The following is a 27,543-nucleotide window of genomic DNA, read 5'->3' as shown; positions in this document are numbered from 1 at the left end:
CCTAAACCACGTAATCAAGGGTTGCAGAATGCTGATTACCTGCAGTAAGAGCTTGGACAGAATAAAAAATGTGCCCTCTGTTGCTGAATACAAACGGAAGTTCTCTTAAAAAGAAAACTTTGTGGCTTCAGAATCCAGGTTTCAAGAATTTTTTTTTTGAAAAAAACAAAACAGTACTGCTTTCTGACGAAGCTGCCATGAGGAAGAAATAACGCTGCGGCCCAGTGGCTGATGATGACGACAATTTAGTGGTACTACTACTAGTAGAAATTTTCATACTTTTAATTCTCTGAAAAGAACAGTCTATAGCATCACAATCCCAGACAGTGGTAGTTACCCTGGAACTCAAGGGATAGGTTTATATTAATGATGTAGTTTTAACATTTGAAAAACCGCCTCGTTATTAGAAGAAATAAAAGTGTGAAGTTTGGAGATGTTCAGGTAATGCCTATCGGGGTCTCGAGTGTCCGCACTATGTAACAGTAAGTGTTCTTCCATTTTGTGTATTGTCAGTGGTTAGAGAGAGAGAGAGAGAGAGAGAGAGAGAGAGCACACAAACCTTGTATCACAAAAATTCCATAAGTGTTACTATAAATCCTGACATCCTGTCAGTCATTACTAATATTGCAATTGCAGGCAAGTTGCTGTGAAAAAGAACACATTATGGGATGATGCATTAGTAAACTAGGCTTTGCAACAGGCTGCCTCACACACACACCGAGATGTTTTTTTCTTTATTTTAATAATGGCACACTGTCATTTTTTTACTTCTGCGGTAACTCCTAAATTACAAGGTACCATCAGAGTACCAGGGAGCAGAGATTATAGTAGATAAGCATTCTCTCACGATCTCTTCATTTGAGGAGAATGGGGTGTTCTGTTATTTTACACAATTACTCAGTCATTTTAATGAATGTTCCAATAATTCTAGAGGGTTCTCTGACACAACACATGGTCTACTCTCAGTAATTAAACTACATGACAGGTTCTTCTAATTGCTGTAGGTACAAAGTGTGTGTACCTAATAAACTGGCAATTCAATATACATCGTTCAAATAGATGTTGCCCTCTTTTGGATTAGCCCTGTTACTACAATACATAAAAAAATACAAATAAAATCAAACAAACTACTATAAAGATATATTATTGGTTTTAATCAAAAGACTAAAAAATAGAAACATTACAACCAACACATATAATAAAGGTTGTTATAATACTGAGTAAGGGAAAAAAATTATTTACAGAAATACATTTACAGGGTTTAATAACAACATGGTTTAAATACAGAAAACAGATTTTAAGAACACCACTTCTTTTAAAACATTGATCAACAACCTGGAAACGGTTTAATAAAATGCCTTGTAACAATTTTTACCAACATCTTCGTACATTTTATTACATCAAGGTTTTGCTGGTTTTCGTTCTCTAAACATGCGCTATGAAAACGCGAACATGCGCAAGCTTTACAAAACAGTCTTTTATCGCATGAGGACGTTATAATATTAAAAGTACAAATATTTACAGATTACAAACGATGATCTCGAGCTCACTTCAGAAACCGCTCGAGTTTCTCCATGCTCACTGTAGGCATCAGGGCGACTTCAAAGAAAACCCTGTCAGAACAACAACAAATAAAGAGCGGGATGGTAAACAATGTGGAGGAGGAGGATCCATGTCAACATGCCAACTGTCATCTGTGCCATCAAATATGAATGAACTGCAGCGCTAGTCAAAGCGCTCACAAATTTTCAAATAACATCTGCAGGAGGCGTGAGAATGTAAATTATGAATGACGATAAAGATTGATTTTTTTTTTGTAATTGTTGGAGCTAATCTAATTATCCCACAGTACCATTAAATCCTTCATTCTGATTGGTCGGACGAATTGGATTCATTTTCTAATAGCAGCAGCTCTGATAATCATGTAGCAGTGATATGATGAAGTCTACCAGGAGAAATGTATTTAACATTTATAAAAGGAGACTCCAGTGTCAGCAAGACTGTAGCTGTTATTGAGGAGCAGATGTATACACTTGTTTAGCAGATTTTTTTACAACCTTAGAAGGAAAAAACATGCTGTGTCATTCATTAAAAAAAATGTACAAAATGTTTTATTAATGACATTTGAATTTGAATGAATTTCTGTGGTAAAAAAGGACAAACACCTTAAAGTAACTGCACCAGATGCATCGTCATATTACATAACTTGCCCTAAAATGTTCAAAGTGACATAACTAGTAATGGGAATCAATGAATTAATAGTTTGTCTCCCCATTCATAGTGATCATGAAGAACTGCTAGTTGTAGATTTTGGAGCTGAACGGCAACATATTTTAAATGTGTCTAGTCAAATCTACCTAAATGACATAAAACACTATCTAGAAGATTATATTCAATTTCCTCTGACATACAGTATGGGGCTAGTTCTACTATTTAGAGCACAAGCATAAATTATAGGTAAGCCTACTTGTGAGCGTATTTGCTGCGGATGGTGGCGAGTTTGCTGTCTGAAGGACCGTTCAGCATGTGCTGGAGATTTCGAGCCACGGGCACCAGATCCTCTACACTGTAGCCTGAGTGGAACTGCAGAGACGGCGTCTGAGAGAGAGAGAGAGAGAGAGAGAGAGAGAGAGAGAGAGAGAGAGCATAAACGTCAACAAGGCTTCTAGGACCAGCAGTGGTTAAGCGATTTAAAGGTCCATTAGCTATTATAATAGATTTTGGTATGTGATTAGGTACTGATGTAGGGTAAATAGGCCTGGAATGCAGTCGGCTTTCCAATTCATTCTAAAGGTGTCCCAAATAATCCCCCCATTTGTACTATCGAATCCAGCATGAGGTCAACTGAGGGTTGAGGTCAGGGCTCTGAATGGCAAACCATATTTTCATAGAGCTCACTTTGTATACAGGGACATTTTCATGCTGAACCAAGTTTCGGTCTCATAGTACAAGTGTAGGGAAATTTTAATGCTACCACAGCTAAAGACAACTGTGTACCTTGAATTTGTCATAACTGTGTGGGGAAAGAGCACATTTGGCTGGAAAAGTCAAGTGTCCCAGTTCTTTTGTATTGTATTTGTTACAACAAAAGTGGTTAAAGGAACCAAATATTTTTAATGGCTGTTCCACCACATTTAGCGTAGCTATAAACTAATACAAATGCACAATATTTAAAAAAAATTTAATAATTTCTAAGCATTGACAAACTAAAGCGATCAGAGCAACATATTGTTCCTGATTATCTACTTGGATATTAACAAAAATACAATAGCTACGCAACAAGACTAAAACTTCTTGAAGTTACACAAACTCACAGCGCAAAAATAAAATATATGCATGCAACACCACAGCACAGTTCAACCGAACATCTGATACATCTGAGAATCAGAAATCAAATGTGCATCCTTACTACTAAAACGGGCGTTTTAGCACTGATCGAGCGTACCAGGTTTCAAATTCCACCCCAAAGCTATGCAAACAAACAAACTTCACGATTCACATGTTGAATAAAAGACGGTAAGAGCCACAGCTAAACTGTTGTAGTCACACTGCATCGCTGAGCCAAGAGAAATAACACTTCCTTCTTCATTACACTCGTGTGAAGGACCATAAATACCTCAAAACACAGGGAGATTTTCTGTCAGGTGTATTATTTAGTGTCAGGCAGTGTGCGTGTGTGTATGTGCGTGTTATTTAGCGTCAGCGTCACTTTATATCACCCTGAAAAAACACTGTTGTCTGTACATAAATAAACTCAAAGACCTCGAGCACCAGGAATGAACACACAAGTTGGTGCACATTTCATAAACACACATCTTAATAAGTCACTATTTATGCCACCGATTCCTGCATTCCACAATCCCACAAATTATATATATATATATATGCAATATTTTTCTGCCTCCTTGCTGTATGACAAAAGCCTTTCATTGCACATCGTACTGTGTTGGTTGTGTAAATGGCAAATGTTTTTTTTTTTTCTTATCTGAAGTGTTCCAATGCAAGCAGCCGTTATTTACATGGTACATGTATGTGGCAAAACGTGACTATGTGTAGTTTACATGAAGCACAGTGTGTAAGAGAGGCACAGGACAAGCACAATCAAAAGTATACATTGTAAGAGATAAAAGTCCCCATTGTATTTAAAAAAAAAAAAAGAACTGCAGCAGGTTCTCGCAAGTGTACATTTGAAACGTGGAAGATACTTTGCAAATGCAGAAATTTGCATGGAGATGTTTAGTAAATTATCTTTTTCTTCCACTCCACTTTCGGATCATTTTGCTGCACATCACAGCTTGATACTGCGAATATTTCAACCTATTTCTTCAAATACCACACCATTATTGTAGTAGCAGAAGACCTTGTGAATTTAGTGAGACTTCTTTTCAACCAGAGCCTCCAAAATGCTACATTACTGTATGCAGGTCAAAACTGTCACAAAAAATGGACACCAAAGAACCAACAGAAAAGATCTGTCCATGAAATATCCAATTTGTACAGATAATCCCCGAGTTACGAGTGTATGACTTCAGATTTTTCGATTTTACGATGACGATAGGAAAATTATAAAAGTAGTTGAATTTTGCGAGGCAGCCAAACGTAACAGCGTATACGCGTACGCTTCTCCCACCCTGTGAGATGCCCTACTCTCACCAGCAGTAGAAAAAGTTTAGTTGTTTCGGCATTAGAGCACCTATTTTGCTGTGTTTTTGTGCTTCAAAGAAATTTTAGCTCGTCTGTCTGCTTTTTTTTTTTATCTGCATCGCCCGACACTGAAACAGAGGGTGTCCAGTTCCGCCCTCCACTTACAAACCAACACTCCTCCATGCCCCCGCTGCCACATATAAATATACTATAAAGTTTATACATCACAGTACTGTAAATTGCTTTCTTTTGTTAAATTGTGTACTGTAATTGCTTTAATTATTAACCAATTACAGTATGCTTCCCCATAATGAGCACCGTTTTCTAGGGTGGGCTCCTGGGTAGACTAGGCCACGTCTCGCCTCATGATATTTTCAAGTTACGATAGGGGCATTGTATCTGCACCGTAACTTGGGAAACACTTGCTATTTTAAAAGTCGAATCCAAATAACATCATGTTCTATAATTTTGCATTCATCATCATTACTACAGTTAACCCTTTTAGCGCTGTAATTATTATGGACGATTTAACTGCACGTCATTCCCACTTCAACCTTCCTGGTCAAATTGAATCAGTTCTCAGCAGATGCGGTTTGATCACACAGATGAGCCAGTAATAAACCTGATGAACAGTGACTTACTCAATCTGGTTAGATGAGTGGGGCATAGAAAGCGAGATCAGGTGAATTCGGATACTAAGATGTGTGTGTGTGTGTGTGTGTGTGTGTGTGTCCGGTAATGCGAGGTGCTCAGATACACTTACCCACCCCCCCAGGTCCTTGGTTACCAGGGCGATGAGTAGACAAGCAGAGGCCAACAGAGACGCACGAACTGGGACAAACTGCATCTCCAGGAGACTGAGTTCACACACGAAGCGGGCCAGCGTCAGGGTGTCCATGCCGGCATTCACACACTGTACACACAAATACACACAAGTGAATATATAGATATCTAATATCTAGAAACTGTATCCAGTTAAATGAATAGAGGGCTATAATCTATTCCACAACAATTATTAAACTGAAAGTATTTTAGAGGATAAAGGCAAGCATTAAAAAGAAATAATAAATAAAATAAAATAAAAAACACCCAAACCAGGTGTCAAAATGTGTCTAGACAGATCCTTTCTATAATTCTGTAAGATATTTTTGCTGCAGAAACAATCACCTCAAAGTGAAATGGAGCATGATGGTGGCAACAAACTGTGTAGAGAGTTAAAGGTGATGAAAACTTCCAGCACAATAACAACCCTAAGCACAATTTAAGGTCTCAGTCAGAACCTGGATCCAAATCATGTCAAAAAATTTTTGTACACGTGATCATCTCATAAAAGGGCAAATTAAGAAATGCAAGCCAAAAATGCTTTTCGAATATATTAGAATATATTAGTTAAATCCTCACACTCACACCAACTCCAGGACTTTCCATCTGTTTTACCACTTGAATTATATTAGTCGCTATAATCACATGGAGGCTGGGAAAAGTTCCGACCAGCTTTATTTTGGCTTCATTTGTATTGCCATTTTGACAGGATTGTGTAAAATATCTCCACTTTCATGCCCACTGCATTTAGCAGAAACTGTTAAAAGATAGGAAAGTGAAATCAGAATGTTTTTGACTACACAAAGGCTTTTGTTTAAGGCATTTTATTTAATAGTATTACTTTTAAGCACCAATCAAAATGTGCAACACGAAGCACCAAAAACATGAGAACCACTTTAAACTGATGCATTTTTTCCTCTATGGGGCTAGAAACTATTCACTAAACTTTGAGGCATTAAAGCTGAAAATGTCATCATTCATCCATGTTACTCATCCTCACCTGTGTGAGTCAGACTTTTCATAAAATTTTGGTGAAGGCCAGGGTTATATGCAGTCTTTGTTCACGCCTCCCTACTGAGTAGTTGTACAAGAAGATTCTCTCAAAAACCATCCCACACACACACACAAACACGCTGTTCACACACTCCCTCATGCAGCTGTACCAAACCAAAAGAGCTCCATCTCTGAATAGCGAGTTTACATTTAATAAGCGATTTTCCTATTGAAACTGACAAAAGAAGCCTCACTATCAAAGCTGCGAAGCTGCCGGGTTCTGCTTAAATCACTTATTGAAGTTATTATACAATCGCATGGCAGTTTTAGCAGGGAAGCGGCTTCAAAGTGTCAAATCACATCTCGTTAACAGAATAAGCAGCGTATGGGTTTTAATATGCGCGTAATATACTGCGCAGTCGGGTTCTGTCACTGCGACTCAGCTTTGATCGGTGTGCAGGAGTTTGACAGCTGGATAGAGTTGTATTGAGCAGAAAGGACGACGCGGTCCCTCCCCTAATGTCTATAAACGGCAATGTCATTAATGTCTTCCGTGTCATATCTGCAAACTAAGCATTTACAGTATGAATGATTGACTAGACAAGACACTGAGGAAACCTGTCAGTCCTTGAAAGCTTTAAAACATCTAATTAAAATTTTAGAAAAACTTTAACTCCAATTCATTAAATTAAATTTCTCAGTGCTCTAAGCATATCCACACTATGGCTATATTTGGTTCAATGTTGCTCTGACTCAAGTCCTGAATGGAGGCAAATTGTATTACCATTTTCAATTCCTTTACTTATTTAACAATGAAACTGATTTTGGTGAACTGAACTGCCTGCAAGTTATTACAACAGTGTTTAAACAAGTCCAGAGCAATGTTAGAGCTTCGCTTTAGGAATAAATTATGGATTCTGGTGTTTGCTTGTGGAGATTTGTGCTTATTCAGTCTCAAGGGTTTTAGTAAAGTCAGGTACAGTGAGGTGAGGAGGTCTGGGGTGCAGTCAGCATTCACATTCATCCCAAAGATGTTAAATAGGTTTGTGGTCAGAGCTCTATAGCAAGATTGATCTTAACCCATGTAAACTATATTTTTATGCAGCTTGGGTGCACAGGGGCATTGTTATGCTGGAGCAGGTTTGAGTCTCTTAGTTGTAATGAGGGGAAAAGTTCAATGCTACTGCATTGAAAAAAAAGAGAGAAAAATAAATAAACACCTATACAATTGTGTGCCTCCAACTTATATGGGAAAAACCACATAGGGCTGGAAAAGTCAAATGATTTTCTCTATATAGTGTTTTTTCCAGCTAAATAGCTATTTCACAGCAAAATCCATAGCAATCAGTCATTTAGTTGACATTTAAAGATATTAAAAAAAGAGTAATGCTCTTCTACACACAATGAAAACAAAACGACGTAGAAATACTTTGTGCTGCAAACCTACAGCCAATATCATACATTTGGTTGGTTTCAGAATTTACAAATAATCCCAATTTCAGTTCCATGCAGTCGTGTGATGTATGTAAATGACTGCTATACATGTTGGCCTGCGTGCCTTATATCCGTCTGGTGGATTTAAAAGCAATATCCACAAGTGGGTGGATGGGGAATATCATAAGGGAAATGAAAGCTGGAAGGCAAATCCCTTTCTGACAAGTTTCCACATCAATATAGAAAAAAGGTTTAGTGATTTCATGTCAGCCACTCTTCGAGGACGCATTTGTCACTAAGCAGGAACATAAGATGCTAAAAGAAAATACAAGACCACTGACATGAACTGTGTCTCAAATCAAAAAGTGTGTGCTCGGATTTAAATGTGATTGTTAGTCTGGAACATTCAGAATACCTCTGTATAATAAAGCTTTCAAAAATGAACCATAATTGGATATTATTAATATAAAAAAAGATGAATAGCAGTAAAGTATAAAACATGGTTCTTCTTGTTTTTTTCAGCCTGTTCAGGAAGTTGCAGCACATCACACTGTACCAACTCAATCTACATCAATACATATACATACTTCTGAAGATTTATTCAAGTCTCTACATAGTCATATTTTTGCAAAGCCTTCACAAGTCATAGCATTTATTGAAAATGTGTTGTATGCCCATAAGCAATGTTCATATCTTAATATGAATATACGTTATTTAATAGTTCGTTTTGACTCAACAAGTGGCATTCCAAGTGTTTTGATATACAACAGCACTGCTGCTCGTGCAATATCACAGTGACATGCAAATGAAATTCTTACGATTGGATAATTGCCAAGATTTTCTCTCAAAGGTCACATGATCAGATATGTAACCTGTTACAATTCACAAAATCAGTCATTAAACCTGCTGCTGTAGTAAAAATAAAAATCGACCTGCTCTTAAAAAGGTCACCACTTTTGCTACTACAGAGCTAATCTAGTGTATCTAGCGCAGTATCTCGCTCACCTTGGCATATCTTCGTAGGAATCGATAAGCGACAGGAATATTGAGTTCGAAATTCAGTGCCTGTAGGATTCTCCCTTCCATGGCGATGAGCTGAGTGCGCTTGTACGCATCGTCACATATATACAGGAAGTCATCGACGCAAGGGGGGAGCCGCTCCTGAGACAGAAAGCTCAAAGAGTGACTATAGAGCATTTATAATTAAGTATAGAAAAAGAAAAAGTACATTAAAATTAGTTCAGTTAAAAAAAAAATAAAATAAAATACGCATATTACACAAAACGTAATCTACTACTAAAAAAAACATGATTTAGTGGATTTAAAAGATGCATCACTGATATCACTGTAGTCTGGCTACATAATTGTGTGCAGCAATTTCAAAAACGGTGTACTATTCTGACCATGGCAAATTACTATCAGATTGTTCATGACTGTTTCTAGAGGTAAAGAATTCACCTATTAATATTTCAATATTCAGGCACTGGTGTTTGGTCAATCCGTCCTGGTACACTCCAAAAGCTTAATCATTATCAAACACCTGCACCATTACCCTGTGAACATGCACCAGTACATTCCTCTATACAAACGGTATAATGCATAGGCATAATGCCGATCTGAATCGGTGCACTAAATAATAAACAGGGTGTGGAATGTGAGTAGAAGCTGCAGAAAGAGTGAATAAGTGCATCTCTCACCTCAAACTTGCAAGCGAGCAGCATGGCTGTGGAGCCGATGAGCTGGAGTGACTCCCTGCTGGCCTGAGCTACAGCCAGATAATGATCGGTAATCTTCACGGCCAGGTACAATGTCTCATGATTCAATTCGAAATTCTCCTGCAGACAGGGAGAGCAAGTGAGGGGAGAGGAGCGAGGGGAGAGGAGGGAGAAAGAAAGGTTAGATGGGATTATCTGATCTGGTGAGACCAAAGTGTATTTCAGACAGATATAAAACATTACAGATCTACAACAGACCCATTTTATAAAACACACACATTATAGCACTCACCTGGACCTCAACCAGCCAGTCCACTAAAATCGCTCTCATGCTCGGGTTCAGGCTCAGCTGACTATCCATGTAGTCACGCAACACGAATTCCTCCTGGAGGATAAAACAATCAGTTCGATTTGTGGTATGAAAAACACCGACCAGTTATTCTTGATAAGTCCAAAGCGTTCCCTTTCGCTCCCATTAGTCCTAATAGTCAAACAACTCATCGTTAAAAACAAAAGAAAAATCTTTGGCTGAGGTTTGTGTAGAGATAAAAACATTCTTGTGAAATGCTCTTCATAAGTCAAAAAGACAAATGAAAAAAGGTTAAACAACCGCCAGCAGCAATGGTGTGTAGAAAAATCACAAAATTCCCCTCAAGTACTGAGAATTGATAGTTAAATAATGAAACAAATACATAAATAAATAGTTAAAAATATTTTATCATATCCATATATTTTTCACATTTCTACAGCACTGGGTTAAGTTACTTCCTCATGGTTCAGTTTGAAAATCAAATCAATTCAATTAAAAAAATAATAAAAATCCAGCTAAAAATCCAATAATCTTTTTTGTTAAATCCATAACAGGCAGATTCAGATTTTACTGCAATCAAACTGCCCTAGCACCAAGATGGCGCCCTGGTGAGGTCGGCTGCTGTCTCGACTGCTCCAGCTACGCTTTGTCTTTTTTTTTATATTATATATATTTATACATATATTTTGTATAGATTGTACTTTTTATTTATCTACCTTTTTTTCTGTTTTATTTTTATCCTCAATTCTATTCCTCTTATGCTTAAATGCTGGACAGTCGTAAAAAGCATTTCACTGCATGTCGTACTCTGTATGTATCAAATAAAATTTGATTTCACATGAAACCCCGACCATGACCCTCTTTGTCAAATGCTTACTGGGTTCAAATCTGTATAAAGAACCAGACTGATGTAGAGCAAACAGATCAATACAACCTGATCAGCAGTTTGACACACATGTCAAACTGCTAAAATGTAATAACCAACAAAAAAACAACAACAAAAAAAAAAAAATGTGCATAGTCTTACTTCTCTTTTCTTCAGATAATCAAAAATGTCTTTGGCGTATTCTGGAGTCTGTGTGTGGTCATTCGAAGCATCTAAGTCAATGTCAAACTCTGGGGGTATCTGCAAAAATGTGTGAATTTTAAAGGAGTTAAATAATTTTTTTAACATTTAAAGACATTTAGATACTAAATTTTAAAAAGATCATGCCCCGCCCCCTCGCCCCACTCAAAGTTGTGATTTATATCCATAATCACTATGAACCGAGCACATGCCTCATTCAAATGATCAGAGTAACAAGATGAATAACTTATGAATGATTTAGTTGATTGATAATTGAATATTGGCTAAAACATATATCTAGCAGACAATCGAATGAAGGCTTGGTGATAGAAAAATCCTGCCTGTGTCTAGCAACAACAAATACATTCGAGAAAACATATTGTAGCACAGGATGGAAGAAAGAAATCAATTGCTGGGTGGTGCAGTCTGATGAACAAATGTCTAATAGTAAACTGAAGGACCGTAGATTTGTTTTATCACTAGAATTGTTACTCAGAAAAAGGAGGACCTTGACTTACTACGATAACACGTTTAAATAGTCTCTCAGTAGACATACCTGTGGAGGCAGAATGTGTGCAGGAAGGGGAGCTTTGGGAAGGGGCTCCTCCAGTTTCTCTACTGGGGATTTGTCCTTCTCCTGTTCCTCAGGAGAACTCTGAGAAATGGCCAAAGCCAACCTGAGAACACAAATGACCGGGCTGGAGGAAAGGATGGACAAACCGCTTCAAAGAAGATTTGTCTTTTTTAATGTATATATAAATAAGTAATATTTCTAACTGGTATGAAGACATTACTTTTTTAGGTTGGCTTCATTCTTGTTGGTCACAGAGGTCTTCTTTTGCACCTTCTTGGTCGGATCTTTCTTTTTGATTGGATTGCTAAACTCCACCTTATGAGCCTGAAAGACAAGGGGAATGTAACGTGGGGTATTAGTGAGCAGATAAAACAGAGACGTTTTCATCAAAGTTAGGACTATTCAGACCCGTAGCTTTATCACATGAATAGTTGCCGGGCTTACCATAATCATAGAAAACAGAAATCTAGAAAAAGTGTTTTAGACATCAATTAGCATATGAAAACAAATCTCCAGGAAACTGAGGTTCAGTAAGGAACGATCCACATTAGCAGAGTGATCAAGTACAATAAAGTGCACTTCTTTCAAATGTTAAATAAGGAACACCCACACCACAGTCACACCTTCGGCCTTCTACCTTTGCTTTAAATAAAAATAGCTCGACCACGGGTGAAGGGCAGCTTTGAGCAAAGCAGACTTTGTACAAACGTGACTCACAGCTAAAGACAAGCTTGTACTGCTTTTCTTGGGCGTCTCATCTCTCACAATACCTCCTATATGAAAGGGTTTGTGCAATATTATAATAACCAGTAGCCTATTTTAAATATCTAAGCAGGTTTAAACATCTGTCTAAAGTCTGCCCGACTCACACAGCACCAGTTTTTCCCCAGGAGAGAAGGAAAACATAGGATTGTACTGGCACACATTAAGCACTTACTCTCCTGACATCACCATGATCAGCATCGAACTGAAGCGTCACAAAACACTGAGACACAGCCTGGGTCGAGCAGATGAAGAACACAATGAGGCATGTACACAACACACGTGCAAAAGGTCTCGCCACCAGAGACCCGACTTACATTAGTGATGTCTATAAACGCAGTTCTCTTCCTTGGAGCCCCTTGAGGAGGAGAGGACGAGCGCTTGACATGAGGGCCATCGTCCTGAAACGCACAGGTCACAGTTGGGTTAATGTGCACAAACATTGTTGTATAGTCGTCACTTTAGTTTAATCTCTACAGTATTTAGTGTCCTATGCTGGCAAATGTGCACCTACTGACTCAGCAGGTATGAATATTTTCTAAAACTATTGACAGTATTTTGAAATACTGTCTCATACTTTATTGATTGTTGTGTGACAAAGAAGAACCCTTTTTGGAAAGTGATGCATGCTGGTACATACTGGTAAACTGAAGCACACAATGATTTATTATGAGCAAAAGAGCATTTAACGGTGACCTTATGATGTATTATAGTGCATTCATTGACAGAGACGTTATGGTTAAGTGCAAGTGCAATAAATATAATATCAATGTAGTTGATTAATACTGAAGCTGGCAAAAATCTGCAAGTTTTAGGAACAGGGCCTGTGTTTTCATTGCACTCACCACATTCTCTGAACTTTTAACATGGAGCTTTGGGATTTTGCTGACCACCGGCTTCTTTCCTCTTGAAAAAGGCATCTTCTTGGATACTACCAATGATTGAAACTGAAAGAGCAAACAGATGATGTATTACAGGGAGAAAGAGCTGGAAAGGGATCAGACTTCCTGCTGAATGCGCGTGCACGCAGCCGGTAAACTTCTTCTGACTTTGCATGGTGGAAGCTCAGGCTGAACACACACACAGGCATATCTAAGAAAGTCTGATCTATACGTTAGTAAACAGCACGAGGCAAAAAATCCAATGCACAAGGATCTACTGATTCCTCCAGAACTCTTTCTATATATGCAAGTGAAGTGATCATCTTCAGCGAAAAGTCACACAAGTACTTACCTTCGTCCAGCGAACTTAAAATCTCCCAGTGATCTCAAACATACATCCACACAAAGGTCTGCTTTTTGGTGTTTTACTTCTTTCCTGTTTTGTTTTCCCAATGAGATTTTTGAAACACTGCACTTTTACCAGCGTGCGTCTAAAATACACGCGCTCTGATTGGTCAAAGCCCTCTATAAACCGACCAATCAGCGTGTTTCTAAGATGCGGTTGTTATGGGCGGGGTTTGTGAACATTTCAAAAAATCGTAGTAGCCAATAGAAAACCACGCGTAGCTTCTGTTCTGCTTCATATGAATGGAATTTCCGTTCAGGACAATAAAGAAGGGCATAAATACTACTGGATTCTTCAGAAGAAATATGATTTTCTCTATTTGTTAGAAAAAACTTTTAAAAAGTTACCCAAATAAACTTTATTAATCAATTGATATTTTTGAATCTCAATACATTGTCTGCACATATATGGGATATTCCTAACACTAAACATTATGGTCAAAAGTATGTGGACACCTGTGCTGTTATAATAAGCCCCATTGTTGTGTGACTGTGGGGTTTGCGATCATTCAACCACAAGAGCATTAGTGAGGTCAGGAGCGGATGTTGGGTGAGAAGTCCTGCCACACAGCATTTCAGTTCACCCATAAGTGTTCTTGCATTTGAAATTACCAAATCATGTCTTTCTGAAATATTTTTAGTGCACAGAGGCGTTGTCATGATGAAACAGGTTTGACTGGTCTAGTTCCAGTTAAGGGAAATTATAATGCCACAACAGACAAAGACATCGGATTTGTGGCAAAGCAATAAACGGATTAAGAACACACTCCCTGCAGATATACATCGACCAGGCATAACATTATGACATTATAACATATTATAACTGGTAAGTAAGTAACACTGATTATCTCTTTATCATGGCACCTGTTAGTGGGTGGGATATATTAAGTAAGTAAACATTTTGTCCTCAAAGATGGTGTGTTAGAAGCAGGAAAAATGGGCAAGCGTAATTTGCGATAAAGCGATTTGAGTGAGTTTTATAAGGGTCAATTTATGATGGCTAGACGACTGGGTCAGAGCATCTCCAAAACTGCAGCTCTTGTGGTCTGTTCCCGGTCAGTGTCTATCAAAAGTGGTCCAAGGAAGGAACAGTGGTGAACCAGTGACAGGGTCATGGGCAACCGAGGCTCATTTATACACGTGGGGAGTGAAGGCGCGTCTGATCCAACTGACGAGCTCCTGTAACTCATATTGTTGAAGAAATAAATGCTGTTAATGCTTGATGGGTCAGGACTGTTTTCTGTTTTGGCAGCAAAAGAGGGGCAACCCTGATTGTTGAACATAAAGTTATGCCTGGTTGGTGTTTATATATATCCTGGGAGGGATCAGGTGATCAGGAATGTCTCTGTCTTATCATATATATATATATATATATATATATATATATATATATATATATATATATATATATATATATATACAGTGTTGTGAAAATGGTTTGCAGATTACTTATTGTTTTGCATGTTTGTCACATTTTAATAATCAAACTAATTTAAATATCAGTAAAAGATAACACGAGAAAACACATGCCATTTTATTTTTAAATGAAGATTTGTATTATTGAGGGAAAACAAAATCCAAAACTGCATGGCCCTGTGTGAAAAAGTGTTTGCCCTCTGTTAAAACCTGAGTTCAATTTCTCAAGCCACACCCAGGCCTGATTACTGCCACACCTGTTCGCAAACAAGAAACCCAGCAAACCACAGTGAGAGCTATTATTCACAAATGGCAAAAACATGGAACAGAAAATGAAAAAGGAAACTTTTTGAAAGGTGTGTGTTCCGTTACATCTGGTGTAAAACTAACACCGCATTTCAGAAAAAGATCTTCATACCAACAGTAAAATATGGCTGACGGTTTTGGAACGTAACCACAGAGATAAACAGGGATTCGATATATATATATATATATATATATATATATATATATATATATATATATATATATATATATATATATATATATATATATATATATATATATATATATCAATATCAGAGATGGCAAAAGTACACGTCATTCACTCAAGCAGAAGTACAGTTACTCATATTTGAAAAGACTCTAATAAAAGTTGAAGTACTGACTACACTTTTTCATAAAGTTAAAGTTGAGTGGGTTCTGACATGTACGTAAGTTTATCAGTACAGTAGTCATTACTACTGCCTGTTTTAGTGTCATGCTGGTAACTGGACCTTACATCATATTAATATATTAATACAAAATCATAAAAAATGTTGTTATCTGAATACATAGGCTGAACATCCACCATATAGAACACAAGCAGAGAACAGATGATGATCAGATGATCAGGAATGTCTCTGTCTTCTCAGTCATGTTTACATCGCTGACTCCCTCTGTCTCATCCACATCAGCCATATTACTTGTTGCCTTCTGCTTTGCTCGTTCTTAGCTTTGTAGGCTAGCCTACGTCTGTGGTGCCTGATAGCCAGGAAATTATACACGAGTGGTAGGTTGAAAAAGCAGCGCAATGACAAGAAATAAGTTGATGGTTTGAAAGCGCACAGAGAGTAGAAAAAATACTGATACCAGAAAAATCTACTTAAGAACAGTAACTTTGGGTGCATTTTTTAACTTGAAATCATGCACAATAATGGCAGCGTTATAAAAAAAGCGCAGTTTCACTGTGGCTACTCACTCTGTACTAAAAATAAGATTTGATTTTCACATGCATGAAAATGCTAAAGAATCCATAGCGCTTGTAATATGGATTATTTAGTGTTTTATGTCCATTTCCACAGGAAACGTTGTATAATTATATACTGTGGTATATCCAGATATAAATGAAACTAGTCGTATAGTACACAGTACATTTAATTTATTATGCCAGTACACAGTTCACACACACATATTCACATGAACTCCTCTACACCTAGGGGATTCAGCAGAGCCAATTCATCTAACAACATGTTTTTGAAAAATGGAAGAAAACCAGAGAACCCAGAGGAGCCACACTCACAAAACTCTGACACTTCAGAAAAGCTTTTTTTGGTGTGTTTTCCAGCTTTGTAAGGAAAATATTCACTTATGGACATCAAGTCAAAGTCAAGTGTTTTTTTTATTGTCAATCATCAATGTTGGTTGCCTAAGACCGTAGTGCAACACATAATACAGCAGCACAGCATACAGGAGTAGATTAAGTGCAGAAACATGGCAGTGTGGGAGAAGTGCAAACATATAAAAGTGGCCCATAGCAGCATTTTAAAGTGCAGATGTGCATCGAAGAGTGTTTGTGTTGGAAATGGTTTGACTAGTCCAGGTGTCGGGAGCGTCAGAAGGCAGCAGTGTGTTGTGTAGCGTGACTGCCTCAGGGAAGAAGCTATTGCAGAGTGGGGTGAGAGGGGTCGTCCAAAATGCTGCTGGCTTTGCAGATGCAACAGTTGTGGTGAAAAGCATAAAAGATTAGTAGAGTTGTTTTAAACAGTGAATTTGCTCTACACACATGACTCTATAAAAATTCAACTGTTTAAGAAGAAGGTTTTAAAAATGCTACATCATTCTTGCTTCCACATCAAAAACCTGGCCAGACACACCGTGTTGGTTGTTTTCCTCTACATGAGGAAAAGAACAACAGTTTGGAGAGCTAAAACTTCTTCAGTAATGTTATAGTGAATATGATTTTGAATAATACACTAACTACAGTGTAATACAACAATGTTTACAGGTTTTATATGATTCTTCCACATACTGTTACATGCTCACTATATTTTATTATTATACCACAGTATCTAATTCTGGAGTGCTCTGTTCAACTGATTTTGAGATTAAGCAACATAGTACATTTCCTGCCAATTTTATTAGTTTATTTTCACTATTTTACCAACTCTTACAAATTATTCTCTGTTTATCCTACCCACAAACACAAAAACATCTCTTTAAATATACATTTTTATTATTACTCTCAATTGGGAGAATGTTGACCTTATGAATGTTTCTATAAATATCTCATTTCCTGTCTCTGTCTATCCACATAAGAATACACAGTACAGTCAAATACATTTGCATCTAACACATGCACACACAGGAAGTAAATGTAGGCTGAGGAAAGCAACTGTAACCCAGTTTTCACTTCTGCTTGGTCTCACAGCAACATCAAGCCCACCTTTTAACTTTCCTGTTTGAAGGTAGGATGATTTTATTATCTTCATTACTCCTCTTATAATATTGGCTTATATGGTTTCTTTGATATTTTAATAGTTAACATTTAAAAATCTCAAAGCCTCAGCAAACTATACTTGGTTCCCTTATATTATTAAATGAAAAAAGTGCACGTGAAATGTTGTAATGTCAAACCATCCGGAGACACAGAATAACACCGTCGTGTGATTGGATTTGATACGACGTTCTGCTTTCAAAGACGATTTGTGGCATTTTAAATGATCTGGACTTTTACACTTGGACCACCTCTTGCCATTTTCCAGAGCCATTAAAATAACTAATCTCTGAATCTTAGAATCTTTATTACGAAATCCTTCAAGCTGTCGCTACAATATCGCCTTACTGATATAAAAAACCTTCTTATGTCCTGAACAAATCTGTTTTTCATGATTTTACTACTCTAATTCTTAAAGGGTGAATAAAATGTGTTCTGCTTCATAAAAATGATCTAAAACAGCATTAAAGCAACCCTGATGTATATAATTTGTTGTTGTGTTTAATGTTGTTATTATACTATATATAGAATATGGTATGAGCATAGTCACATAATCAGTAGTTCAGCTGACATTCTTTAATAATTTCTTGTGCCGTTACCAAATAAATCAGCACACAATTATTTCTACAAGCCCAGATTATGCCACCTTGCATTTTCTGTACACAAAGCAACCCCTGCCAGACCTCAAAAATGCAATTTGTTTCACATAAAATCCTGCATGAGGTCTCGCTGAGGGTGCACCAGGAGAAAATAAAATGTCAGTTTCTCATTCAGAACTGCAAATCAAGGTCATGCAGCCAATTCTGCTCTTCTTATTACAAGGATTTCTATTATCATTCTGATCAGTGCTTATTCGAATTAGTGCATTAAACCTAAGAGTCACCTCCACGTCCTAGTTTCCCAGTAATCAGTTGGTACGCCGTTCCTTTGTCTGGTCATAATCCCATATAAAATGCGATATATTAAAAATCTCTTACAGTATACTTTATCTGTGAATTCTTTTAAAGAGAACATGGCCCCTCTCACAACCTCGATAGACGATTTCAGATTAGCAATCACCACCAAAACCTAGTTTCTTTCCTGCCAGTCACATGGTCGACTTCCTGGAACCATATTTATCCTGCGATCAGTTGTGGTTCCGAGTTAAGCTGTAAGTTTCTTGTTTACACAAACCATGCTCGGTTTTCGTTTTGTTTTTTCAGGTTTTAAAGGTTATGGTTATAGTGAAAGTAAGCAAAAACAGGGCAAGCTTTAAAGCAAAGAAGAGCAAGAGTCTTTTGCTCTCGCACTCTTTTCTCTGATAACATCTTCACAGCAAGACATATCGCAAATACACGAGGCTCAGATATCAGAGACAGCTTTCATGGTGGTGTGTTTGTGTGGTAAATGTGATAGAGGAGGTCTGTGATAAAGTACAAAGTCAGAATGTTATTCATGTTTTGCTGGAGGATCATTTGTATGTGTATTGCAATACGCAGTTTAAAATGATTTCTGAATGTTTGTTGTTCTGTTGCTCTAAATTATTTTCATATTTCTTGATTCTTTTGATAGATGATGACGGAAGATTGGTTGTGCAGTAGAGTGAAACTTTGTCAGCTGATCACTGGCACAAATGTTTGTTCATCTAATGTTCAGGTAACATAAAATTCAAGTAATAAGTATTATAGAATGCACAGAACATACAGTATATGGACAGAAGTATATGGACACCCGATCATCACGCCCACAGTCGTATAGATTGTCTCAGTATGCTTTAGATTTAAAATTTCAATTCACTGGAACTGAGAGGCTCAAACCTGACAGTGACATGACAGTGTCCCTGTGCCCAAATGAAGACACTGTTTTTAAGATTGGTGTGAAAAGCCCAGATCTTAACCCTACTGGAACTGGAAGTCTACACACACCATTTTAGGTGACACCAGTACTCAACCTTATTTGTGCTCTTGTGTCCATACTCAAAAATCTGTTATAGCATTAAATAAGGACCAAGTCCATGTTAAATCCTGCGGTTTTGAAAAGGCCTTTAAGAGCACAGATGGGTATGATAGTCAGGTTGACCTCTGTCAATCCTTTTTCTTGTAATGAATTATTATTTTATTCTAAACATTAAAAGTTCAGTCTGTTGGAAATTCATCTGACGTACATTAAGTCCTAATTACTTCATTATTTTAAGGGTGCCGAAAATGTCACACACAAAACTTGCATATGTGTATTATATGTTGCTTCTTTCTGAGGATATATTTATTTTAGAATTTAAAGTCTATTATAAAAGTCAGTTGTATCATATAAAAATGTTCTAACCAAAATATTTTGCATCAGTTTAACTGTGGACCATGAATGACCCTAGATTTAATATATTATCAGCAGTTGCTGAAGGTGCCCCTTTAAAAACAACCTTGTCTGAATAAAATTATTGTACTTTCTAGGATGCCATGGAAGTGGTGATTAACACCCAGTCATATCCTCACCCTTACCATAATCCATCCTCTCTCCTGCTGACATTGGAGGCTTTCAGTAATGCCTTCCGTGAATTACGATGCGGGAGTTCCGATGTGAAGATGACCTACATGGATCAGAATGCCTTTGGACCCAACCCAGTTCAGAGAGACGTTGTTCACCATTTTGCTGAGATGTTATCCAGAGACATTCTGCATGCAGCTGTGGGGAAACAAGAGACTCAGTTCACTAAAGATGTTGATCAAATATGTAACACCGCTCAGAGTGAGATGAGCAGGTGGACAGTGAGTGTTCCGATAAAACTAGCTAACAGGCTAGCAGCTGAGATTTATTGCAGTGCATTGGAAGATCTAGCTAAACATGGTTGCCCTTCTGGTGGGACATCTGACGATCTAGCTGATTTGGAAATGAATACCGAAATACACAGTGAGTCTGCATCATACCATTACCATCATTCAATGCATCACTGTGACCAAGAAGGACCTGCGATGGAAATAGATCATATTTATCACAGAAGATCTATCACAAATCCTACCACTCTGGATGATATGTCCCAGCAGGTCTCACTGGACTACCCTGATGCTCCTCCAAGCACACCGTTACTTCCAGAGATGATAAAAAGCCGTGCAAGCTTCACCAGGAAGCTAAAAGGTGGACTTGCTATGGAGTTCCTACCCTCAACCCCACCACCTACCCCTAAAGACCAACAATCTCACCTGGAAGACAAAATTACTGACAGCACCGAATACAAAACTGAGTTTATGGTTCGGCTGATGCGTTCACTCTCACTAGCGTGCTCTCTGCCTGGGGAAGAAGGGAATGGCACAGAAAACAAAATTAGGTTTCAGAGTGAGATTTCAGACTATGCGGCACAACTCTCAGCAGATATAATCCAATGCATCACTGCAGCCCAAGCAGACAGCAATAGAAATATAGAAACGCCCATCAGAGACATGCAGGTCCTGGCTGACCAACTGGCAGAGAAGATCATTATGACATCTATAGTCAAGAGCAAGAAAGAGGAGCGAACAAGCCAAGAAATCCCATCTCATTTTGAAAACACATCCAAATCTATGAATGATTCCTTATCATCAGATTCAATCATAAATCTTCCTCCTGTGGAGGCTCTGGGAGACATGGCTGGCAAATTAGTCACTAAAACACTCATCCAGGCATTCTCTGAACTGGGATGTGGTTCATTACAACATGCCACAAGCAAACAGATATCTGATCCAGCATCAGATCTAATGGCATGGGAACAAGGGAAAGATCAATCTTTAAACACAGACTGGCACATCACCAAAACCAATGGGTGCTCTACTGGGAAATCAGAGTCTATGACACTTGACTCCAGAACTGAGGCTGTAGAGCATTTTTTGCTGAGAACATTGTGCATGAAGTGCTCAAGAGCTCCATGAGAGAAGCTTCAAGCTATCATCTAAGATGCAAACAAAGTTCCATTCATTCAGATAGCTTGAAAACCTCAGCAGCATCGCAAACTGTCATCAGGGCCTTTATATCTGAAACACTGTGCCGGGATACACAGGAGATACAGTGTGTCCTGCTCTGGGTGGCAGCATCTCGAATGGGAACTTCAGTGTTACAGATTGACCAAACTGACAAGCACATTCAGCAACAGGTATGAAATATTGGGGTAATAATTATACACAGGCTGCAATCCACTGTAATACAAGTTGTGACGTTTGATATTGCATTTCTTTACAGAATTCTTTTAAAGGTTAAATATAAAGACTTTTGGTCTGGAAGGTTCTGCATGCAATAGAAGGTTCTCCTTTCAGAGAGCATTCTAATAAAAACATTGCAAGTGAAGAACCAAATAAATCACTAAAAAAAAATAGTACTGTATAGAGTGTAATACACTGGATATAATTATACTATATTACTTCTGAAGGAATGATAGTACAGGTTATATCTATAACAAAAATACATCTTTATTGAATAAGGAATAAAAGTCTTGGCAGTGTGCTGCTACAAGAAAATAATCAGTGACCAGGTGGTTTGATGCAACCCAACATGAAGCTGCTTCAAAAAATTTCTATTTCTATTTTATTTTCATATAACAGCACATCCCTAGGAGGTCTATTCCTTTAATACATTAACAACTTGGTGACATTTAGACTTTATTATTTATTAAAGAAGACACATCATAGATTTTTAATAGAAAATTTCAATTACATTTCAAGTCTGACAACAAGTTTTTCACTTTCGCAGTATAACAGCTAGAAACATTTGGTCCCTCAGCTTCTCTTGAAGTTAATCAAATGCAAATCCTCCATCCTTAAGACGTTCGGTTGGTGGAAAACATTAATTTGCTTCTTTAGCTGTAAATGTTACACTATAAACTTTTTGCAAGAATGGTAAATAATTGTCTCTTCTCAGAAAGTTTCACCATATTAATTATTATATTTTGAGTTTTTTTTTCTCCCATTAATACTAGTCTTTTGTGGCGCATCTGCCATAGTCCAATTGAACAGGTTGTAACTATAAAAACAAGCACATTAATACAAACCTGTAATTAAATTGCAGCCTGCATTACTGTTCTTTTTTGCATTACTGTCCTTTTTGCATTACTGTCCCTTTTTGCATTACTGTTCTTTTTGCATTACTGTCCCTTTTACATTACTGTCATTTTTGTATTACTGTCCTTTATGCATTACTGTCCTTTTTGCATTACTGTCCCTTTTACATTACTGTCCTTTTTGCATTACTGTCCTTTTTGCATTACTGTCCCTTTTTGCATTACTGTTCTTTTTTGCATTACTGTCATTTTTGCATTACTGTTCTTTATGCAATACTGTTCTTTTTGCATTACTGTTCTTTTTGCATTTTGCATTAATGTCCTTTTTGCCTTACTGTTGTTGTTTTTGTGTTTTTTTTTTTTTTTTTTTTTTTTTTTGCATTACTGTCTTTTTCGCACCCAAATCAGATGTAAGGATTCAACAGTGCATGTTACATGCAAATTTTATTTCTATCAGAAAAATAGATTTAATTATAGAGATTAAATTATACAGTTGTTTAAATTGTATAAATTGTAAATATCAGTATACGTGTTTTTTTCATACATATGTTAATGATGTGTTTGTTGCACTTCAGCTCTGCAGCGTCTCTCTGCAAGCTCAATTTCACGGCTGGACCGTGGGCCATCTGATGACATCGCTCCTTCAATACTGTGAAGACCTGCAGACTGCCAGTAGAGGGCACTCTGAGATTTCCACCTCTCTCCTGGGGCATCTGTTGCTCACACAGTCATGAGCAGTATGACTCTGGAGTAAAGCTTGAATCAATTAGGGTTGAACAGCGAATTTGAAGAAAAGATTCTCTGTTATTATGGATTATTATGATTGACAGTGTAATGTGAAATCTACATATGGGAGCATGGAAATGATTAGGAACTGAAATGTATCGAACTAGGAAAAAAGCTAGCTGGTCTAAAAAAAAATTGTGGTTCAATTTGGTACAAATCTAACACCGTACTAATTCCTGAAGTAAGACTTTTTAAGATTTAAAAAAAATGTGTTTTTAATTTTATACCTAAATCTGCAACAATATTTAAAGTTGACATCATTAGCTGATGATCGTGATAGGACATCACTCTATGGACAACGCTCAATAGGAGCAGTCTGCAGGGGAGAGCATGAATATGACCCAAACTGCATTACAACACCCGGCTGATCCAGAAAGATGTTCATCAACGTAGCGCAACATCCAGCTGGACACTCAGCTGGGAGGAAACAAGAGTCAAGGCCAACAGTGTTATGAACATCTGCTGAAATTGTGCTCGCCTACGTAACCATGACATTATGTTAATAAAGGCTGGACATCAGCTCAAGGATGAAATAATAAAACCCAGATGGCTGCTTAGTTTTAATCCATCTCATATTAGCACATTAAGATGTTCACCCTGACATATCTGCCCAGCTCCAAATGCGAATCCCACCCATGACAAGGTAACACTGAGCTTATCTCAGTGTCCAGTTGTAAACTTTGTCTATCAGTATTGAATTAGCAAATATCATTTAATGCATCAGTGATGTTCTAAATATATTGTATTGTTATGGAGAACAATAAAAATGCAACACTGAAGTGTGTAGTATGACGCCATGGCGTTCCCCTTTGTGATTCAAATGGCTGTTTGGAGCCTGTAAAAGCAGACTTTTACAGCATTCCATTAATACTCCCAGAGCAGAGATACCTAACATGGCAGGAATGTGCTTTAGTGAACTCTCGCCTCCCACTCGCTCCCACTTTTGGCGACCACTGCTTGAGTGTAACACAACCATACAAACACACACATACACACACGGGCTGCTGACACTGCAGCTGCGCTTCAGAGAAGACACAACGGGTCCACGCCTGTTACTGCATCTGGAGAAGTGTTTATTTCAGTTTCTTAGGGATTTCCACTGCCACAAAAAGAGTAAAAGGAGCAGGAGAGCAAGCAAGAAGGACTGGAACGAGACTGTGAAGGGAGATGAGGGAAGAAGGACAGGGTGATTACAAAAGAGCTAAGATGTATGAGGCTGACTGAATGACTGGAGCCTGGAAAATCTCCCAGCTCCGATCCCCACTTTTCCTGGGAGCTATATCACACAGATTTATTTTTCTCCACCGAGAGCCAAAAATATCTACGTAGGAGCTCTCTACACCAAAGCAGGCCTCACAGACGGCTGTAAATACACATTCACTTACGAAACATTTGTGTGTGTTACATCTGATGGAAAGTTGCCATATCATAATATAATATGATCATTTATCAATCATACAGGTAATGGGGTAAAAGTCCACAACTACAAATAAGTATTAACAAATGAAATAAAATGTATTTGTTAGTGAGAAAGACATTTTTGTGAGTTGTTTCCTATTTGGAAATGATCTGCAGAATCTTTTACAATAGAATGAACACAGACACAAAAACACGGTTAGATTTATAGTCTGAGGAACAGACACTAACATGGACGGTTGCCAGAGATGGTTTTACCACCCGTGTAGGTGATTTTTAATCAGAGAAAAAATGCCTGGGAGGGATTCTTTTGAACTTGTAGATATAATTTGGACTTTTGGTGTTTTTTATGGTCTTTCATTCACTTGGAAGGTTATGGACTGGAAACAGTTCGACTAATCTGGCAGCTCAGATGCCACACACGTTAACCAGTGAGCTCTCTGTTGTCCCGTTTGACCAAACATCTGTCTCCCATTTCCATCCGTTTAAGACAAAGGCTATGTCCCAAACCACATTTTGCTGTATTATTAAAGTGTGTTACCTCAAACATAGTCTTTGGTGATGCCAACTTCAAAAGGCAACAGATCGTTTTTACTAGAGCTCAGGAGCCATATGACTGGGAAGAACCTAATAAAAAAAAAAAAAAGACATTCTCAGTTACTAACACGAGCAGCATAATACTTGTTGGTTGGAAGAACACAACCATCCCAAATAAACTTGTTAACAAAATTTGCTTTTAAATATGCTGGCCATGCTAGATGCATGCTTCAAGCTAGAATGCATTACGCAGTTCATGGATGTCTAACACTTTGTTGCTGTTGTTGTTGTTTTCCCTTCGACTAGTCATTATTGATCAGCCAAACTAGGACCAGAAAAGCAGCATCTAGCATTAACTAGCTCAACCATCAGTAAACTCATTCTAGCCTAAGTTGTTTTTTTCTGGCAGGGTATTTACTGCAAGACAATACCGTTACTGGTGCCAATACCAACAGCATTTTATGTTCCTTTCACATGCAACATCAGCATATCAGCATCAGTATTCATTATAATAAAAACAGAAAAATGAGACAATATGCAACGTTATCCAAATTCCAATATGAACTGTATCATAAATGACAGAACAATTTGCCGGCAAAGTTATTAAATTATGGTAGGCCACGTGGTTCCATTTTCATCCTCAGTGTGTTTCTGCTTTGTGTCCCACAATGGTATCTGGTGCAACCCTGAAAAGGATATATTAGTCACTGATTAAATGAATAAATGACAATACAATCAATAAATAAGTTACAGGATTCAAACAGAGAATGAATTTAAGATTTAAAAAAGTTGAAAAAAATCTTAATGGCTTCAACATTTCCTGGTGTTGGATGGCCAGCTTTGACAAATCGGGGAAAAAACTTGAGTAACCAACAGAAAGCAATTTTAAGTTCAAATCTGATTTTCTTTTGTATTTTGTGTGTGTGCTATTCTTCGGTATAGGCTCCTATACTGTAATGTACTAATGTAGGCCAATGTTGTAATCATAGCTTTACTTAGGCCAATCTGGAGCTTCCTGCTATTGGAAGTTTTTTATTTTATTTCACATAGCCAGTTGTCATAGCCATGTCCAGTTGTCAAATTTGTTACGGAAACAGTGACGTCCAGATAATGCGATGGAAGAATGTAGACTATTTTGTGGGGGAACCAAACATTGATTCCAAGAGTGCACACTGACCACTGATGGCTGGTTCTCAAATGATCTCAGAACAGCTGCAGAAAACCTTTATGTTTGATTGTACACTTAATCATTAAGGCACTCTGAAGGCACTATGAGATGGTGTCTTGCTGATAGCTATACAACTTAAATATTTATTAGCTAACATTTGACAAAGCTATAATATAAATGTGTTTATGGGACAATTCCAGGTTTCAAGTCAAGTCAAGAAGCTTTTATTGTCATTTCAACCATATATAGGTGACGCAGTACACCGTAAAATGAGACAATGTTCCCCCAGAACCCTGATGCTACATTTAACAACATAAAGCTACATAACAGAAAACATAGAGCGAAGGACTAGTAAGTGTCCTCGCCACATTAAGTGCATCGTGTGCAACCTGGTGCAAACAGTGCAAGATAGACAGTGTAAGACAACACAATACAGTGTAAGACAACTCAAGACAGTGTAGGACAACACAAGACAGTGTAGGTCAACACAAGACAGTGTAGGACAACACAATACAGTGTAAGACAACACAAGACAGTGTAGGGCAACACAAGACATTGTAGGACAACACAAGACAGTGTAGGACAACACAAGACAGTGTAGGGCAACACAAGACAGTGTAGGACAACACAAGACAGTGTAGGACAACACAAGACAGTGTAGGCCAAATACACAAAATACAAAATAGGGCCACACAGTGCAGTGTGCGGAGAGAACTGAGTACAGGAGTGTACCTTTTAATTCACAAAATGTAAACAAAAATGCTTGTGCTAAACAGAAACAGCAGTAGTTAAAAAGATGTGAAAAACCAGCATGTAAACAGCATGTAAAACAGTTTGTAATAATGAGGTAATATAATAGGGGT

At 37.7% G+C, this 27,543-nt stretch overlaps 2 protein-coding genes across 8 annotated transcripts; one reads left to right on the top strand and one right to left on the bottom strand.

Annotated features, from left to right (window-relative positions):
* Positions 1-1,133: 1,133 nt before the first annotated feature.
* Positions 1,134-13,714, bottom strand: ccnb3 (cyclin B3). 2 transcript variants are annotated; one of them, XM_046850631.1, is made up of 13 exons: positions 13,554-13,714; positions 13,166-13,267; positions 12,638-12,721; positions 12,496-12,555; positions 11,779-11,882; positions 11,541-11,661; positions 10,946-11,044; positions 9,901-9,993; positions 9,591-9,728; positions 8,899-9,054; positions 5,408-5,557; positions 2,468-2,598; positions 1,134-1,613 (listed from the first exon to the last, which is right to left on the bottom strand). In XM_046850631.1, exons 2-13 carry the CDS (start codon positions 13,238-13,240, stop codon positions 1,547-1,549), a joined length of 1,278 nt encoding a protein of 425 aa, XP_046706587.1. In that variant the 5' UTR covers positions 13,241-13,267; positions 13,554-13,714; the 3' UTR covers positions 1,134-1,546. The 2 variants fall into 2 exon arrangements, with proteins under 2 accessions (XP_046706587.1, XP_046706588.1); XM_046850632.1 differs by lacking the exon at positions 12,496-12,555.
* Positions 13,715-14,320: 606 nt separating this feature from the next.
* si:dkey-171c9.3 lies at positions 14,321-24,351 on the top strand. Of its 6 annotated transcripts, none has more exons than XM_046852816.1 (5): positions 14,321-14,432; positions 17,712-17,748; positions 19,329-19,412; positions 20,204-21,873; positions 23,349-24,351. In XM_046852816.1, the coding sequence occupies exons 3-4, from the start codon at positions 19,329-19,331 to the stop codon at positions 21,650-21,652; spliced, it is 1,533 nt and encodes a 510-aa protein (XP_046708772.1). In that variant the 5' UTR covers positions 14,321-14,432; positions 17,712-17,748; the 3' UTR covers positions 21,653-21,873; positions 23,349-24,351. The 6 variants fall into 6 exon arrangements, with proteins under 6 accessions (XP_046708772.1, XP_046708771.1, XP_046708775.1 ...); XM_046852815.1 differs by having other exon boundaries at positions 17,600-17,748; XM_046852819.1 differs by lacking the exon at positions 17,712-17,748.
* The last annotated feature ends 3,192 nt before the right edge of the window (positions 24,352-27,543 follow it).

Source organism: Silurus meridionalis, chromosome 6 (genome assembly GCF_014805685.1).
Source record: "Silurus meridionalis isolate SWU-2019-XX chromosome 6, ASM1480568v1, whole genome shotgun sequence".
Classification (NCBI taxonomy): Eukaryota; Metazoa; Chordata; class Actinopteri; order Siluriformes; family Siluridae; genus Silurus; species Silurus meridionalis.
The sequence above is the reverse complement of the archived record's forward strand: the minus strand, read 5'-3'. Positions and strand labels throughout refer to the sequence as shown.

Coding starts and splice junctions, on each gene's coding strand:
- si:dkey-171c9.3 (XM_046852819.1), top strand. CDS start 19,329: ATGATGACGGAAGATTGGTTGTGCAGTAGAGTGAAACTTTGTCAGCTG. Junction 19,413..20,203: donor TTTGTTCATCTAATGTTCAG/GTAACATAAAAT, acceptor TGTACTTTCTAG/GATGCCATGGAAGTGGTGAT.
- ccnb3 (XM_046850631.1), bottom strand. CDS start 13,240: ATGCCTTTTTCAAGAGGAAAGAAGCCGGTGGTCAGCAAAATCCCAAAG. Junction 12,722..13,165: donor TTAAAAGTTCAGAGAATGTG/GTGAGTGCAATG, acceptor TGTGCGTTTCAG/GACGATGGCCCTCATGTCAA. Junction 11,662..11,778: donor AATGAAGCCAACCTAAAAAA/GTAATGTCTTCA, acceptor TTGTGTTCTCAG/GTTGGCTTTGGCCATTTCTC.